This window comes from Cervus elaphus, chromosome 9 (genome assembly GCF_910594005.1).
Source record: "Cervus elaphus chromosome 9, mCerEla1.1, whole genome shotgun sequence".
Lineage (NCBI taxonomy): Eukaryota > Metazoa > Chordata > Mammalia > Artiodactyla > Cervidae > Cervus > Cervus elaphus.
In genome coordinates this window covers 17,863,418-17,881,625 of record NC_057823.1, presented here as the reverse complement: position 1 = coordinate 17,881,625, position 18,208 = coordinate 17,863,418, and the positions used below count along the sequence as shown (strand labels likewise).

General features: G+C 56.8%; 1 protein-coding gene across 14 annotated transcripts in view; it reads right to left on the bottom strand.

Moving 5' to 3' along the window:
- Window positions 1–18,208, bottom strand: part of DNM2 (dynamin 2) — an 86,726-nt gene that overhangs the window by 8,355 nt on the left and 60,163 nt on the right. For 6 of the 14 annotated variants that reach the window (XM_043911527.1, XM_043911519.1, XM_043911522.1 and 3 more), the window contains exons 11-16: window positions 17,517–17,603; window positions 15,231–15,301; window positions 12,542–12,593; window positions 11,559–11,570; window positions 7,591–7,704; window positions 2,351–2,460 (exon numbers count right to left, since the gene is read on the bottom strand). In XM_043911527.1, the coding sequence (XP_043767462.1) occupies window positions 2,351–2,460; window positions 7,591–7,704; window positions 11,559–11,570; window positions 12,542–12,593; window positions 15,231–15,301; window positions 17,517–17,603 (446 nt within the window). Of the gene's footprint in view, window positions 1–2,350; window positions 2,461–7,590; window positions 7,705–11,558; window positions 11,571–12,541; window positions 12,594–13,843; window positions 13,874–15,230; window positions 15,302–17,516; window positions 17,604–18,208 lie in introns of all 14 variants that reach the window. The other 8 variants (XM_043911520.1, XM_043911513.1, XM_043911515.1 and 5 more) reach the window with 3 other exon arrangements.

Below are 18,208 nucleotides of genomic sequence, written 5' to 3'. Positions count from 1 at the left end.
GTTTCTAGAGAGGTGACTCAGCGTGTGTCAGTCACTCAGTCGTGTCCATGGAATTCTCTGGGCAAAAATACTGAAGTGGGTTGCCATTCTCTTCTCCAGGGGATCTTCCCAACACAGGGATTGTACCTGGGTCTCCTGCATTGCAGGTGGATTCTTTACCTTCTGAGCCACCAGGGAAGCCTGGTAGAAAGACTATATAGCATTGTCCAAAAGAAAGTTCTGTGATAGTGGAAATGTTTTCTGCCTGTGCTGCCTGACACAGTAGCCATGAGTTACAGGTAGTTTCTTTCTGAGCACAAGAAATGGGGCCAGGGTGACCAAGGGAAGGATCTTAAGATTTTTTTCCATTGATTTATATTTAAATGCAGTGGCTACTGCATTGGACACAGAGGGTCTAGCATGTGCCCAGATTCTTAGAAGGGAGGTAGAGCTGGCCAAGGACAGGACCAAGACTCCCAGTGAACGCTTGTGAATTGCTGGGCACATGTGGGTCTGTGAGCAGAAGGTGCAGAGCCACAGGCTGGGAGATAAGGGAAAACAGACGGGCACTAACCAGCATTTAAGGACAGTGTTCTCTCTATATAAGGGCCAGGATCCATGCTACATGCATGTCACCCTGTCCCACACAGCAGGTGTGGCTGAGATGGCCAAGCTGTCCCAAAGTCTTCCAGTGAGGTTTGGGTTTGAGATTAGGCACACATGGCCTCACGACAGTCCTTAGGCCAACCGGCAGTCAGTGAGTGGCTGCCCTGAGATTTCCAGGGCATTTCTGTGTTGCTCCTCCTCCTCCTTCCTGCTGCCTGGAGCATCATCACGATGGCTGGAGATTAGGCAGCCATCTTGGACAAAGAGAAGGAAAGCTGAGAAATAAGAAGGAGGGCCTGGGTCTGGATGCCTGTGGGCTTGTCCCACCTGCCCTTGATGGTAAAGTCTGAACTTGATTTATATTAAAAAAAACACCAAACTTCTATCTTGTTTCTGCTATTATCATTCTTTGTTTCCTGAACTCACGCCTCAATAATATATTATGCAATGTCTTCACCCTACTGCATGGAAGATCACAGGACCAGGGAAGTGTATTGGATGCCTGGCATCTTGCAACCAGGAACAGCTTCCCAGCCGGCCTGTCTCACTGCAGAGCCCAGGTTCTCCCACATATTCTAGGGCTTCTTAGGCATGGGAGGTGGGGAGTGGGAGGAATATGCCTAAAAGGGCTATAAAAGACTTTGGAGGCAGCTGATGGTCAAAGACATCTCAGAGCTTTAGGCCAGCCCAGAAAGGAGCAGGACAGAGCTGTTCTTGCACAAGCCAGGTGGGCCAGGTGGAACTAGTGGGTGTGAATGGGCAGTGGGGAAGGTGGTCCAGGGGCCAGCAGAGAGGAAGCCAATGCCTGCTGGCCAGTCATGAAGAACCACCAGGCTCTGGCTGACCCCTGGCTTGAGGGGGTCCCTGCGTGATGGTGTGAATCTGAGCAGGGGCCCTCCTGGGTCCACACTCAGCTGTTCCTCCTGCTCTCAGACCCCCTGCCAACTGGGTCTTCTCCCGAGTTGAGAGAAGTGACTTGGCTTTTGCTGAAGTCTCCCATCAGCACCCCTGGGGATGGGTTTACTGAGAGTTTCCTGGGCTGTTCTCTTCTCTGTTACACTGGCACAGGGATCTTGCCCCCTCTAGACCTGAAACACCACCACAAAGCAGTGAATCCCCAGTTCATATTCCTGCCCAGAGCACAGTCCTGAACACCAGTCTCTTGTACCTTCCCAGCTGCCTCCCTCACACTCCACGTGGTGTCTCACGGGCCCCCCTCCCTCTGCATCGCCCAAACCCAGCCTCTGACTGGCCCCAAGCCTTTTCTGCCTCTGCTTGCCCCATGTCAGCCAACAGCAGCTCCATCCCTGGGCAATGCCTTCTTGTTCTCACACCCACAGCTGCTAGGAGTTTGGTCCCTCTGCTGGAATCCATCCCTTCCTCCTGTACGTCCTCAGCCCCGCTCGGGTCCACTGCCCACTGGGGCCACTGACAGTGTCTCCTCCCTGGTCTCCCACCCTCACCCTCGCCTCCTCAGCCTGTTCCCCTCATGACCACTAGGGGGCGCCCGTGAGTACCAGCCCCAGGTCCAATCCCTTGTCTGCTTAGAACCCGCCATGGCCCTGCTCACTTCATTCTCACCTCTCCCGAGAAGGGCCTTCCCTGACTGCCCCACAGAAGCACGTTTCTGTTTCTTGACTGACTCCCTTTCTGGACCGTTGAGACCCCAGGTAGGGACTGTTCACAGCAAGCGTCCTGCGGATGCTGCAGAAGGACCGAATGGGGGCCACTGGTCTCCCGGGACCTGGGTTCCGGGCGGGCTCACCTCTGCTCTGTGTTGAAGATGGCGAAGACGTGCTTGTTGGACATGAAGCCCTTCTCCACGTCACGGATTTTGAGGTTGTCCAGAGGCAGCATGTACTTCTTCTCCTTCTCCTGAGGGAGGAAGGGGAGGGGTCAGCCTTGGCTGGATTCTACCACAAGGCCCATGGCCAACATCCAAGGCCTCTCATGTGGCTCACTCTCCTCAGATGAACTTACCTATCCCATCTCCCCCTCACTCACCCGACCCAGCCACGCTGGCCTCTGACTCTCTCTGAACACCTCAAGTGGGCTCCTACCCCAGGGCCTTTGCACGTGGAATGCTGCCCTGCACCCTCAATGTCTGCATGGTTCCGTCCTTGACACCTTTGTGCAGAGGGCAAGGCCTGCTCCAACCCCACCCCAAACTCTCCCTCTAATTTTCACCCTGGTGCTTCTCCTCACATAACACAGCACACCACACATCTTGCTTATTGACCTGGGACCGCTGAATCCTCAAGGGTGGGGACTCCTGTCTAGTTCACTGCTGACACACAGGGGATGCTGAAAACCAGCCAGCTCTGACTCTCCCCGGATCCCAACCACTAAGTGAATGGAACTGTTAACTCGCCTACAGTTTCACAACAAGCCTGCAAGTGAGTTACCACTATGACCCCATTTTCAAGAGAGACAGACTGAGGCACAGAAGGGCAGGCAGTGGGGGCAGGGGTTGGGCAGAGCTGGGAAGGGAGGCCCCTCGAGCTGAGGCCTGAGTTCCAAAGCCTGGCTGGCCTTGTTCAGAAGGTGCCCACCGACTGCCAGGCACGGTGGTCCTGCCGGCTACCGAGCAAAGAGCTCAGAAAGGGCGTGTCTCCTGGACAAAGTTCTGGGCCTGGTGAGTCTCAGGGCTGGGAGTCACACTCCGGAGCCCCAGTGATGTCAGCTAGGTACCTACCATATGCCCCTGCAAATGCATCATTATTAGTCTTCGTTCGGGGGTGGAGGTGGCAGCATATTAACTGGGCTTTCTACATCAGAAAACCAAAGCATAGTGTCGGGGTCTCCCCAGCTCTCCCCCCACTCCCAACTCACAGCAGCTCTCAAGGGCTGAGGAGACTTGCTGTGTCCAACAGCTCATGGAACCCTCTCACATGCCCCTGCCTGGGAAGCAGCATGATCAGAGAGGGCTGCTGGTCGCCCAAGGGCACACAGCAGTGGAGTGGGCCACATGGGACTTCAGAAACCAGGTTCTCCCCACTGCCCTCCTGGCCTTTGACCTCTTGGACATCTTTGGAGAATAGAGACCAGCTCCCTCACACCACAGCCGTCCTACCCCTGAACTCCAGAAGGTATCAGAACAAAGCCCCACAATGATGGCTGCTTCCGAACTCAAGCGGACACAGTGGTGGTGGGAAAGGGAGCTGGGGGCTCCCCGGTGGGTGGAGGGCCGCCTGGAGTTTCAGGACTACTGAAGAGTCAGGCTTGGTGCGGGGCTCAGTCCTGGCTGGGGTGTTAGGAGACCAGATGGGCCGGGCCCCGCCCCACTCACTGTCCCTCCTCTGCCTCAGTTTCTTCAGCTGTCCAAGGTGGGTCGGAAGGGCTTCCCTGGCAGTCCAGGGGTTAAGACTCCATGCTTCCAATGCAGGGAGCATGGCTTCGATCCCTAGTCAGGTAACTAAGATCCCACATGCCCTGTGGCATGGTAAAAAAAATTATTAACAAATAACTAAAATTAAAAAGGTGGATAGGAGCCTTGGCCTCCTGGTCCAGGGTGAGGGAGGACACTGAAAAGTGAGCACATGCCTACCGTGGAGTCAGCGCTTACAAGGCACCAGGGGTTTCCGTCTGTCTGTCTGTCCCTCTGTGCTCCAGGGCCAGTCAGGCCACGGGGCTCCATCAAGGAGGAAGCAGGGCAGCGCTCCTCCAGGCCGAGCCACAGTTGAGAGGCAGGAAGAGGAGCCCGGCGGCCAAGGAGGTGAGCGCCCCCCATCCATGCCGCAAGGGGTGTGGGCAGGCCCTCTGATCTCTCGGGGAAGAGTTCTGGGGGCTCCACAAGTGGGTGGGGTCCGAGTTCCTGGCCCAGAAATCTGTGGAAGAACCTCTGCTTGCCCCCACCCTATCGTGTCGTCACAAGGCAGGAAGCTTTCAGTCGGCCGGCCAGGCCAAGTCACTGAGTCACAGTCCTTTCAGGCCCTGAGCAAGACGCCACATCTGGAATTGTTTATAGTGTGATTCCGCCCAGAGCAGGGCGGCCGCCTTCCTGATGCTGCGGGCACACACACACACACACACACACTCACACACGACACACACACACATCACACAGACACGGAGGCGCGTGTGCACCCCGCCCCCACCCCCAGAGACCTTCTCCTGCTGGCAGAGGCCCTGGTCCCAGACCCTCCCTCCCGGCCCCCACCCCCACCCCTGCCTCCCCCACCGCCTCCCTAGGATTTCCTGAAAACCCACAACTTTCTCCAGATGCGCGCTGGCCCCAGCCGTGCCACGTCAGAAGAGACGAGCAGACGGTCGCGGGCGGGTAGAGGGGTGGCTTCCTCGGAGGTGCCAGAGGCGCGGTGGCCCTGCCGCTGCCCAGGGGGCCCGCGGGATGGATGGACAGCCGGCCCCGCCAACCCAGTGTTCAGACTACCTGTTCAGGGGGCTCTCAATGTGTACAGTAGTCTGCACATTGGTTAGGCTGGGCTCGGGCGAGCGGCGCGTCGGGATGGGCCCCCTCCAAACTCGCTGCCACCCCCACAGTGAGGCACACCGGAGGTGAGTGTCATCGCCCACTGCCCTGTTCCCCACAGAGGCGGAGATCTGGACAGAAGATTCTGGAATAAAGAAGAAGGGCTTGGGCGGGGGTGGGGGGAGAGGTGCCAGGAAAAGGCCAAAGGCACCCCGACACTGGCTGGGGGGCTAGGGGCTCTGGCGGAATCGGTCCCCTGTGCCTACCCTCCTGGAACCACCATCTCTTGTTTATTCTTTAAATAAAGTAATCCTGGTGTTTTGCCTCTCTCTGAGGCTTCTCTACGAAGGTGGCCTGACCCCGGGAGTGGCCACTCCGGTGGGGTGGGATTCTCAGGGTCCTTGCTGGGGATCCTAACTGCGGGGAGGGGGAGAGGGCAGGGGACAGACAGACGGAAGGGACTTTGCGCCCGCCCCGCCCCGTCTCAGCCCGCTTTGTGTCTGGGGCGCACACAGGCCTCATTCACAGGACTGCTGGTTCTCATTACCGCCGGCGGGCGCACGACCCTCCTCCCAACACAGCCCTAGCCTCTGCTCTGGGGCCCCCGTGGGAGGGTCTGGAGCTCCCACTTTCAACCCCGAGATGAAGGAGGAACGAAGGGCTCCTCCTGAAGTTAAACACCGGGCTCGTGACGGTGCCCTGAGGCAAACTGCCAGGCTGAGGTCTCAGCCCGGACGCCCCTCTCCAACTGCCCGAGGTCTGTCACTCCTGCCCTGGGGACCCCCCGAAGCCCAAAGGCGCAAGCCAGCTGACAGCTGATGACAGGGTTTCAGACTCCGGGGGCGGAAAGAGAGGGAAGGAATGTGTACGCACCGCCCCCCACCCCCACTTCACCCCGGCCATCTTGAGGAGCAGATGTGGCCGCGCAGGTTCCTTGAGGACCGCCCGGTCCCACCCTCCCTCCACAGCGCAACCCTGGAAGGCTGCCCGGACACCATATCTCCCCCACCCCAGGAGTGTAGAAACAGCCACCCAGACAGGGTCCCCTCAGGGACTCGGGCCTCCCAAGGCTTCGCAACATTCCAGGAGTCTCAGGCCTCAAAGGGAGTGGGGTGATGACGTTCTTCCCTCAAACACCCGCCTCTTGTCCGAACTGCTTCCGGTCTGGGCGGTGGGGAACCGTCTAGGTGTGGGGCTGAGGGGCTGAGGGTCAGGGACCCTTCCCCATGCTGTGACACGGGGCAGGTCACTGCTCAGAGCTGCAGTTTCCTTACCTGACAAAAGGAGTGTGAGTATTGACTGAGGAGGAAGGGAAGGAAGAGAATGCCTTCCCCGGGTGACCATGGTGGGCTCCCCTAGCCAGTGAACCTGGCATGGGGCAAGGGCTTCATGAACAAGAGAGGGCTCCCCCACGGGCCCGGGAGAGCTCAAGTTCTACCTGCCTTCTCTCTGAGCCTGGGTGGAAATACACCCAGTTGGGGTGGGGTCAACCGGCTGCCAGTGAGGTCCAGGCCTGGGGGGTCATCCCAAAACCCCCAAGAGGGTATAGCCAGGTGGGGCATCTCCCGGGCTGATCAGAGATGCCCGGCCTCTCCTCCAAAGGCACCTTGGAGGCTGTGCCAGCCAACGTGAGCTGAACAAACAGCATTTGTATGACAAGATTCACGGGCATGTGAGCAGAGCGATATCAGGGCCGTATGGTGATGGGCATGAGGCAGCCGTCTTGGGCCACAGGGAGGAGCTATGTATTACGGTGGCAATGGGTGAGGTGGAGCCTGGGCCCCGGGCAGCCTCACAGCATGGGGATGCAGGGCTCACAAGGATGTGGAAAAGAAACACACCATCTCTGTAAGTGCCTTCATCTGGGGCCTCTGTCACAGACCCCAAATGATAGCCACTTAACATCACCTTGACAACAAGGAGCGCCTCTGCGCCTCTCCAGCGACAGGAGAGAAACACAGTGGCCCAGGCCACAGAGCCTGTGTCAGCAGGAGCTGGACTCACTCACAGCCCCGTCCACAGGCCCACAGGCAGTGTGCTACCCACTCCTGGTGCTTATTAGTCCTGCTGCTGTTCCCAGGGGCCTCCCTCATCCTTCTGAGGAGGATGAGCCCATGTGGAATAATCTCAAGACAGACATGGGACCAAGCACCTCACAGATGCAAAGACCATTCTGCCCCACTTCACAGATGGGAAAACTGAGGCCCAGAGAAGCTAAGGGCCTGGTCGTGAATCTGAGCCCCTGGCCCCAGTCTGTGCCCCATCTGAGAGCCCCCCTTGCCGTGCTGCTGGAGGGGGGGATCAGTTTGGAGCCTGTGGGTAGCTCCCCCTCCCCCATGTCCCTTTTTCCCTCAGGGAGCACAGCCCCCATCAGGCCTGACCCCACAGTGGGTTGTGAGGGGCTGGGATAGGTGGCACGGAGCCTTTTGCACACCCTTCAGACCTGGCCGATACCATCCTAATCACAGGGGCACTCAGGCCGCCTTTTCCGAATCCACAGTAAGTTGAGAGAGCGCCACCCAGAGGCAGGCTGTGTGGACAGCACCCGTTGACCGCCCCACCCAGCTGCCACTCACCTCCTCGTCCTTGTACCAGGACAGTGACTCGGCCGTCAGCACGAACCAGTACTCCTTGGAGCCACCCTTCATCAGGCTGATGTTGTTGATGGTTAGCCAGCCCCTGCGGATCACCTGGGGAGGACGGAGGGCCAGCCAGGCTCAGCAGCAGACCACGGCCACCACCCAGCCCGGCCTGCCCCCTGCCCCCAGCAAGGCAGAAAAACCAGGCCACCACGGCAGAGAAACCTCCAGCCCAGAGCCAGGCAACCCAATTCCACTCTGCCTTGCCCCAAGTGCTACCCACTGGAAACCAAGGCGGGGCCCTCGATGGACAGACGTGGACTGACTCACAGGCCCTGGGCTGCTGGGGAGCTGGGTCCCTGGGGAACCCCTCTGCCCTTGGGGTTAGATTAAACTAGCACAGGTGGCAAGAGGTACGCTCAGCTAGAAGGGGCCTAGGAGAGGGGGAATCCAGGCTTATGGGTGGGCTGTGTCACGCGTAGGATGAGATGTGACACTGAAGGAATCAGACTTGCCTTGGTGAGACATGGGTGCTAGGGACACCCTTGGGCCCTGCCCCTCACATCCCCTGGAAGGCAGCCGTTGATGGAGAGCTGCAAGGACTGCTGGGCAATGGAACGGTTCTCTCTCTCCTTTTAGGGGCCAACTGGCAGAGGCTGAATGCCGCTGCCCGGCTCACCCAGGCACTCAGCGGGCACAGGGTCCTGCTCTGACCAGGAGGTCAGGCCAGCTCCTGCCCCAGGGCTCTCCTCCCCAGAGGCTCTTTCCAGAACACCAGGATGAAGGAATGCCTCCACCCAGAGGGCTTGAGCCCAGGGGACCTGCCAGGGACCATGCCTTACACTCTGCTTCAAGCCATGTGGTCCCACTTTTCTCTGACTGGGACATTCAGGTCCTGGGCTGGAAGAACCCCCTGTGGGGCTCCCCTCTGGCTGCAGCTGTCACCTGAGCAGGGGGCAGAAACCAGGCCCATGTGAGGGACTCACCTGATAGCTAAAGGCAGGCGGCTAGCCTGGGGTGTGTGGGGGGGCACACTCTCATGTTCTCTGGGCCATGGAGGCACTTGTGGGCTGAAGCCCCCCCACCACTCTGGACTGGGGACCCTGTGGCAGTGGGAAGCATGAGCAGGGGTGGGCGGGGAGGCCTGAGGCCAAGGCAGCGACAAACAGCTAAGCTGCAGGAGGTGCGCTGCGAGTGGCTGGGGCTGGCTGGGACGAGTGAGCACTGGGCCCCCCAGGGTGGGGTGAGGCTGTCTCTGGGGCTCCCATGCCTCCCCAGTGGATGGATCTCAAGAGGGCCTTCACCCTGTCTACTCTGCCCTGTTCCCAGGCCCACCACATTGTCACAGGGCCACCTGGAAGTGAGCTCTGAGCCTCAGGGGCCATGAAGGCAGAGGCGGCCGCAGAGCACCCAGGGACTCCTGCACCGCAGAGATATCCCTGCCTAGGCTGTGACCCATGAGATGCCACCTGGAAGCCCTTGCTAAGGCCCAGGATATAGACTATTCTCTCCCTAGGATAACGAGACAGCACCTAGGAGGCTTGTGGCTGCCAGGGAGCAGGCAGAGACTGTCAGCCCCAACAAGGTCACGGTTTCCTTCCTGGCAACAAGCTGACAGACTCACCCTGGTTTGCCCAGGAGGCCCCTAGGCTGAGCACTAACAGTCCCAGGGACGCCCTCAGTCCCAGGCAAAGTGGGACAGCAGGTCTCCAGACTCAGGCCTCCAGACAAGGCGATCCCACATAGGACCCAGGAAGGAACCCCTGCATCTGGCAACCACACCCAGCTCCAGAGTTATGAGGGGGTCTGTCCACGACAACCCTCTCTCCCCAGGGGGAGTGTAAGGCCTGTCTTGTCTTAGCCCAGGCCCAGAGTGGGTGCTTCTAAACTTCACCCACTGACTGATAGGTGGGGGGGAGACAAGGGCAGAGGCCGTGCTTGCTGGGTGCTCCCCAGAGGAGATACCCTCACATGGTGAGACCCCTGCACTCCCAGGCCCAGCCTTGTCCCCAAGGGGGCAGATGGGCCCCTCTCCCTCTGTGGTCTGGCTTGCCTGCCTCCACCCTCGGTCAGCTGAGGTCAGAGTCGGCAGATGGGGCCCTTGACCAGCTCCGGGGCATGTGGCAAGGGGTGTGGCCATGTTGGGAATGGCATATCGAGAGCCTCGCGGTCTGGAGAAGCACTGCACCCCCAAGTCCCTCTGCCCTCAAGCCACCCTGAGGGCTGCTCATGCAGGAGCCCAAGAGGACTCAGAGACAAAAACTCTACCCCATGGGGAGGAGCAAGCTGCTGGTGGCAGACGTAAGCGCTGAGTCTAGAGCAAGAGGGGGCGATCAGGCCTTCTCAACCAAGTGATGTGTGCTGAAGGGACTGGGCTCAGAAAAAGGAGGGGGGCAGGACTAGGGTCAGCTGGGGAGACAGAGAGGCAGGCGGGCTTCCCATGCTCCAGGGCGCAGGCATGCTAGGGGCAGGAGGAAAGACTGCCGGGGGGGCATGGGCAGCAGGCAAGCAGGGCAGCGGAGCCCACCTCCTCCCGGGTTAGAGGTCTGGGCAGGGATGAGAATCGTGGCTGGGAGATCCAGGTGCCACAGCCAGGCACAGGGCAGAGCTGGGCTTCATGGCCAGGGGTGTGGGGTCCAGCGGGAAAAGAATGACTAAACCTCTCAGGGTGTGGGTGTGGGGAGAAACATGGCCCTGGTCTGTCTGGAGGGAGGAAATCATTCAAGTTCAAGGGGGACTGGGACAGGGGGGGATGTGACACACGGGAAAAGCAGGAACCAAGGGTCCAAGGATGATCCATTCCTCCTGTGGCCGCACCAGCCATGCCAAGCTTTGGGGTCTTTCTGGATCTTCCAGACCCTGGTACAGGGTTAGCTCAGCTGCTTGAAAGACCCTGGGATCACCAGCAGGGCAGTCATAGGGCCTGCTCAGTGTGGTGGGAGAGTAGCCGGGAAAAGGAAGGCTCGGTGGGGGCTGTTGGCCCAAGCCATGATCTCCAGGATGGAGAGCTGCCCAAAGAGCAGGCACCTTGAAAAGAGCTCAGCTCTCAGATGTGAGCAGTGCCTGCTCACTGCTGGTCGGGGCTGGGCCACACACAGACAGGAGGTGATACCTAAAACAGGGATGGCAAATGCCACTCACCAATCTATGGGTGGCACCTTGGGCACAGGGGGAAAGAATACTAGGATCAATTAGTGATGTCTACTATCAGCAAAGAGATGGGGGCAAGAGGAACAGCCTAGTCAGTTATCATATCTGCTATGGAAGTGGGAGGAGATTGGCAGCATCCAGGAGAGAGTCCCCCAACCGATTAGCCATGTCTGTCATGGGGACGGGAGGGGTGTCATGTGCAAAGCTATCACATGGAGAAAGAAAAAATTCCTTAACTAGTTCGACACATCAGTCACATGCTTTGCAAAAAAAAAAAAAAGGCCAGGATTGATTAGTGATGTCTGCCAGGGGCACATTAGAGGGGAGAGGCAGGAGGGAAAGAGTGCCGGACTGGTTAGTAATGTCTGCCTTGAGTGCAGGAGGGGGACATTTCCGCAGGATATTGTCTGGAAACAGAGCAGTGGCAGTGGCAAGAACAGGCTCTCTAGCAGGGCTTGAACAAAATCTTCCCTGGCCAGAGGTATGGGAGGAAGGCCTGGGGTGTTAGCTGAGTATCTGCCATCCCTGACCTACAGGAAATGAGGAAAATGTGTCCAGAATGGGCTGGAGGGGTGGGTGCTGGAGGCAGGCAGTGGGCAGGTTAGTGTCTGTGTGAGTCAGCTCACGCCCAGGGCAACACAAAGTCTGGCATGCAGTGGCCATGGCAGGGGATTTTTTTTTTTTTAGGTTAGCTGGATTTTTAGTGGTTCTGTTATTTGGGGGGCGGGGGGGGGGGGCGGAATATTATGGGGTGGCAGCATCTCCACCACTACCAGGTTCTCTAACATTTGCTACCACACTAAGTGAGTACTTACCAAGATCTCCCCCTTTGAAAATGCAAAGTTAGGGTTGTGGGTAAATCAAAGAAGAGCAGGTGGAAGAAAAGAGACATAAGGGACGTGAGGGGATGGAGAAAAAGCAGGAAAAGCACAAAAACGAGGAGAGAGAAGAGCAAGGGGAGAGAAAACAGCAAAAGAAAAAAAATTACATGCTATTAATTATATTCATGGTGTTAATATTTAATTCATTATCATCTCCCGAAACGAAAAAGCAACAACATATGAATTACCTACAGCAAGCGCAAAAAAAATCATGCAGTGGTTACATCCCTTCTTTCTTTCCAGGGGGCTCCGTCATCTTGTGCGATGAACAGCAGCACCCACACCCCCACCCCCACCCGGTGTGGAGAAGGCAGGGGACATTGGCAGAAATTTTTGCAAAGATGATGTGTTTTCTTAAGCAGGGGGAAAAAAAGGGGGGAGGCCATCTAATACTGGCATATATAAAGCTGTCCTTGTTTCACAAGGCCTCTGGTTGGAGTATGACATCAAGGTAGAGAATCTCTTAAACAGTTCTGGGTTCCCCCAGATACGAGGCTGAAAGCACCTCCAGGTGCTCCAGAACTGCTGATCACACCAGCTTCCCTGCCCACTCCTGGCCCTCTCCCATGGCCTCCAAGTCTCTGGGGCTGGGGCAGGAACCCAATTTTCCTGCGTACACCAGGGGGACTGGGTGGCCTCTCTCCTTAGTGTCAAGTTCTAGCCATGGCCTTGGATGGCAGATAGGGCCTTATGCATGTGAGCAGTTTGCCCCCAGACCCTGCCAGAGCTGCACTCAAAGATCCATTTCCCAAATTACCAAAACCTAAGTGGACTTGAGAGGCTGGGAGTGGGGTGTGGTGGGGTGGGGGGTTCTGGCGGGACAGGCTCTGAGCCAGGCGCCATCGCTGGGCTTGGTTGTCATTTAGTGCCCTCCCGCCCTCAAGGGAGGAGCTGCAGGCCACAGTGGGGTAGGCTACCTGATTGGGGACGGCTCTCTTCTTATTCAGCTGTGTGCTCCTCTGCTGGGCGCTGAAATCAAAACAACAGAGAGGGTTTACGCGGCAGGACGCCCAGAGGGATGAGGAGCAAGAGGGACAAGAGGCAAAAGGCCCTTGTGGCCCCAGTAGGGTTCTCTCCCTAAAGGAGGCCAAGGGACAAGCTCTGGACAGAGGCAGAAAGAAACCCCCTGCGTACAAAGGGCTGCCCAAGGAAAGAGTGCAGGCTTGTGGAATGAACAAGAACATGCAGCCAGTTAAACCATGACTTCTCAGCCCTGACCTTGGCCACTCTTGAGAGTGCCAGCTATTTCTAAAAGTCACTGGGTCCTGGAGCCTCCAAGAGGGGCTATGGGAGGCTGGATTCCCGGGTGGCTGGGAGGTAGCCATGCTGGCTTCAAAATACTTTCAATGTTTGGGGGTCAAACTTGAGGCTTCTTTCTGCTTTCTCCTCCTATTTCTGACCCAGCACCAGGTCATGAAAAGCTCTAGCACAGGGCCACCCAGCCTAGGAGATCAGACTATGACTCAATATATTTACTACTGATATAATGACTTTTTCTCTGGGCCCTATTTTAAGTGTTTAGAGGGCACTGAGAAAGCACCCCAGAACTTCTAAGCACAGGAAGGTTGATCAATGGTGTCTGAAGACACAAAGCTAAGCCATTCAGGGTCTGCGTGCTGCTGAGGTCCCAGAGATGCTACTTCCTGAGGGATTCCTGGGTCTCACCCATGCCTGGCAGGCCCCTTGGCTGCCTTTCTCAATTGCCTTCACCCAGTCAGAGATTTGCCACTGCCTCAGTGTGTGTGCATGCACGCATGTGTGCACAGGAGTGTCACGGGGCAAGTCCAAAGTCTTCCCCTTGGCCTGCAGGCCCTCCTGGCAATGAGGCCTTGGGCTCCCCGTTCTTACACTTCTCAGCCATCCTTCCCCATCTTTACTGCTCTCTGACCCCCTCCATCCCCATCACCTGGCTGTCATGACTTCTTTGGGACGGTCTCCTCTCCCACAGCCCCTCCACTTGCCCTCCTTTCCACATCTCATCCTCCTATGATAACTGGATCAACAGTGTGGACTCTGAAAGGGCAGGGCCCAAGTCTGGCTTGTTCACTGTCCGAGTCCAAAGGCCCGCACAGCGCTCCATGGCTATTCCCGGAGCCCCTGAGACGTCCCACCCAGGGCTGGGGCCTGGGCCGGGAGGAGCCTGGCACCCCGGGCCCCACCCCAGCAGGTCGGCCCCCGTTCACACACCAGGGAAAAGGCACACAGCAGGCAATACCCACCCGGTCACCAACTGCTCAGTATAGTAACAGCTGGGGGAGGTGGGAAGGCCCAGGAATCCAGAGGAAAGAGTGGAGTGGTCAAAGGAAAAACACGAGAGATTGTGAGAAGGAACTGCAGATGAAGTGTGAGAAGCAGAGACGTCAAGGTGAGGACAGCAGCAACCCGAAGAGGGGGACCGGCATTTTCAGCCCCGCCTGAGGGGCAGCCCCCGGCCAGGGCCCCCAGTTCTCCCCCAGCAGGCACAGCGCAGCGGGGGACCCTCAGCTCATCTGGGCTGGGGGACCACCTTCTGATAATGCCCCCAGTTCACTCATCCACTCGTTCATTCATTCATCCTACCACCGACCACGTGCCCACAAGGGAACAGCTGAGTGCACTGATAAATGCCTACCCAGCAGACACCTGGACGGGAAGACCCTCGGACCCAGCCTGCTGGCCCAAGACTGGGCTCTGGGGCCTGACTCCCTAAGAAGCCTCCCTGTATCTCTAAGGCCAGGCCACAAGGCTACCCTCTGGATTCCCACGGGCCATGCCCAGCCACCACCCTGGCCTGACCACACCATATCTTAACTGCCTGGGTGCACGTCTATCTCTGGCACAGGACCTTCCTTTAAGGGTGGGGACCTGGGTCCGTGCTTGTTCCCTGCTGTAGCACAGGGCCTGGCATAGAGAAAGTACACCAGCAGTATTTGCTAAACAAATACAAGGAGGCTGGCTACCAGCCACCTGTTATTCTACTAGGCTCTGGAAAGACCGTTGTGAGCCATCAGAACAACCTGTGTGACACTCCAGCTTGCTGAGGCAAGGGCCCAGAGGCCACCAGCATTTAGTCTTCCGTTCTGCAGAAATCAGAGCTCCCTGCTCTGGGCCCTTGTCTGGGTGCCCTGGAAGGTTCTGGTTTTCAATCTACAGCGTGTGGACAGAAGCCATGCAAACCTGGCAGCATTTCCTGAAGGGCGGCCTCTGAAGCCCTGAGCCCCTGAGATGCTAAGGAAAAGGACCCAGTGAGCATGGGGGAGTCTGGGAAAGCTGCGTGTGAGTTGATCAAAGGCTCTGAGAAGTCCTGCAGCAAGGGAAGCACTGAACACTGGTCAGTCTTGCCCTTTTCTGAAGGGTCTGGTCACAGAGCTATCCTTTCCTCCTTAAACTAACCATGGGGGTGTTCCACCAGAGGTGCACTGGGGACAAGACTGGAGGTTGCTGTTAGCCTAGGAAAGCGTCCAGATGTTCTCCAATGACCCCTCGCTTCACCCAGGGACCCCTGACAGAGAGACCCTCGGGCCTTGGCCCACTGGGGGAATCCCATTCAATTGCCTCTCTCAGGGCCTGACTCTGACGGGGGACACTGGTGCCGCCCCACCAGCTGCTGTCTTGAAAAATACATACTTGGCAAATCCAATGAAGTCCTCATGGTTGGTGTTGATGTAAGACTGCTCGATATCAATCAGAAGAAGAATCTGGAGGGAAAGGTGGTGGGGGGTTGCTGTGAGTACAGAGAGGGGCTGCTGTCAGAGCAATTCCCATACCCACCAGCAGGGGGAGCTGGAACTGCACCATTTCCAGGCAGGGCACCCACCCCTTCCCGTAGCCTGGGGACCACTGGGATGGAAAATGGGGCGTGGATGCTTCCAGACCCCAAGGCCTCACACTGGGCCAACAGAGCAATGTGGTAGTCATAAGGGCGGCCTCGAAGGCGTGGAGTGAGGCAATAAGGCCCCATGGCAAAGGCTTAAACAAGTCACACTATGTCGTCACATTTAGAGTAGCGCCGGTTGGGAAGCTCTCCCGGAGAAGGGAATGGCGACCCACTCCAGGATTCTTGCCTGGAGAATCCCACGGACAGAGGAGCCTGGTGGGCTATAGCCCATGGGGTTGCAAAGGGTCAGACACGACTGAGCAACTAACACTTTCACTTCTTTGGCTTAAGTGCCTCATTAAAACAGCAGAAGAGAGAACTATAGTCAAAATCCTGTGATAAACTGTCATGGGAAAGAATTTGGAAAATGATCTACATGTATAACTGAATCATTTTGCTGCTTGGTAGAAATTACCACAAGATTGTAAATCAACTACACTTCTTTAAAATTAAAAACAAACAGCAATGGTAATTTGGTCAGGTAAGGACATTAACATGAAACACACAGACACACACCAGCCAGCTGGGACATCATCTCAGACAAGGCACCAGCTCTCAAACAGTCCCGGCCCTTTCTGTCACTCCACTGTGCCTCTAAACCCTCAGGGATAATGAGGTCCAGGCATGCAGATTTTGGGGACAAATGAGCCAGTTTCTTCTCCACCAATGTCAAGGGGAGAAGGACTGTTCTCAATAAGGTGCTCCCACAACCAGATACAACAGACGGATTTATTTCAGTTCCAGTTTGAGTAAACAAACAGCTGCCAAACTCCTGGGATAAACCATCATGGAAAAGAATATATATATGTGTGTGTGAATAAACATACATACATAAAAGAACGCAGGAAAGTGGAAGTATTAGACGCTCAGTTGTGTCTGACTCTTTGTGACCCCATGGACTGTAGCCCCTGCCAGGCTCCTTTGTCCATGGGATTCTCCAGACAGTAATACTGGAGTGGGCTGCCACTTCCTACTTCAGGGGATCTTCCCGACCCGGGGATGGGCCCCGAGTCTCCTGCGCTGCATGCAGGTTCTTAACCACCGGAGCCAAAGGATGTACATATGTGTAACTGAGTCAGTCTGCTCTATAGCAGAGACTGCAACAATGTTGTAAACCAACAACACTTCAATTTTTAAAAACGTGGCAAATCTAAAAAAAAAAAAGAGAGAGACAGAGAAAGAAAGAGATAACCGCAGACTGGGAAGAGGTGGCAGGTGGGGTAAATGACCCAGATCACATGCTGGGCCACATGAAGGCAGGCTGGCAGCCCCGGGCTGAGCAGGTGACAGGTGAGACTGGGACTGTGGTTGTGTGGGGATGTCCTACTCTCTACCTTCAGGTGTGCTTGCATGGTATTCTCAAGACAATGTGAAAACCGATAAAACACCCAAAGGTGTTCCGCTGGGTTACTGCTGACAAGCAGGCTGTGGTCCACCCCTGCCATGAAACACCACTTGGCTGTCCAAGGAGACACTCTGGCAACACTACAAACATCAAGGATGAACCTCGAGAGCATGGTGCCGAGTGAGGGGAGACAGAATCAAGAGGCTACGACAGCGGGAGTCTGTTCACATGACACCCGGGAAAAGGCAACCAGAGGGAGCAAGCAGCCTGGTGGTCACCAGGGCCTGGGGGCTGGAGAGGGACCGACCAAGCGGCTCAGCGATGGGAACTCAGGGGGCGGTGACAGATCCATTCTGCGTGCGGAGTGAAGTGGGGGTGACCTTGCTGTATGTTGCTGTTTAGTCCATCAGTTGTGTCCGACTCTGTGTGACCCCATGGACTGTAGTCCGCCAGGCTCCTCTGCCCGTGGGATTTCTCAGACAAGAATACTCCAGTGAGTTGCCATTTCCTTCTCCAGCGGATCTTCCCGACCCAGGGATCGAACCCATGTCTCCTGCATTGCCAGGTGAGTTCTTCACCACTGAGTCACCGGGCAGACCACCTTGCTGTGTGCATTTGTCAAAACTCAGGTAACTGCACCACCAAGATCTGCTGCACATAAATTACAAATGTTTCAAACAAGAGCCAGTACCTGGTCCTTGGTCCTCCCCTCCCGTTCCCGGATGTAAGTGGTGACGATTCGCTCTGTTTCCTCTCGCAATCGGGGGTAGGAGCTGAGCTGGAGGAAAGCAGAGTGGTGATGTTGGCGGGGTCCTCGCAGGGGGCACATAATGTGAGCCAAATGGAGAACATGGGTGGGGGGCTGACATGGGGCGGACCCACCGAGACCCCACCCTGCTCCTATCTCAGAGCGGCTGCAGCTATGAGACAAGAAGGGGCGGTGGGGGAACGGTGGGCCAGAGAGCCCGAGTGGATGCCCACGCACAAGCAGAGATGCTTTTCAGAGAATGCGATTCTGAGGTGGCAAGTGGCAGAGAAAGCAAGAGACAGCCATCCATCTGCCTTGAAGTGCTGGGTAAGAGCGAGGACACAGTGTAATCAAAGCCACTGGGTCACCAGGGTGAGGGGCAGCATCTGGGCCATCTACCTCAGAGGCACTCCCTTGGCAGAACACCATGCCCAAGCACCTTGCCTTAGGGATCCAGTCCTCCGCCACCCCCTGGCCTTTGCAGTGGCAACCAAACCAATGCACAGAAGCCCACCTTTCACAGTTGGGGCAAAGTCCATGAGTCAGGGGAAAAACGTTTTTTGTTTTTTTTTTTTGGTCACACCACATAGCTTGTGGGATTTTAGTTTCCCAATCAGGAATCAAACACGAGTCCC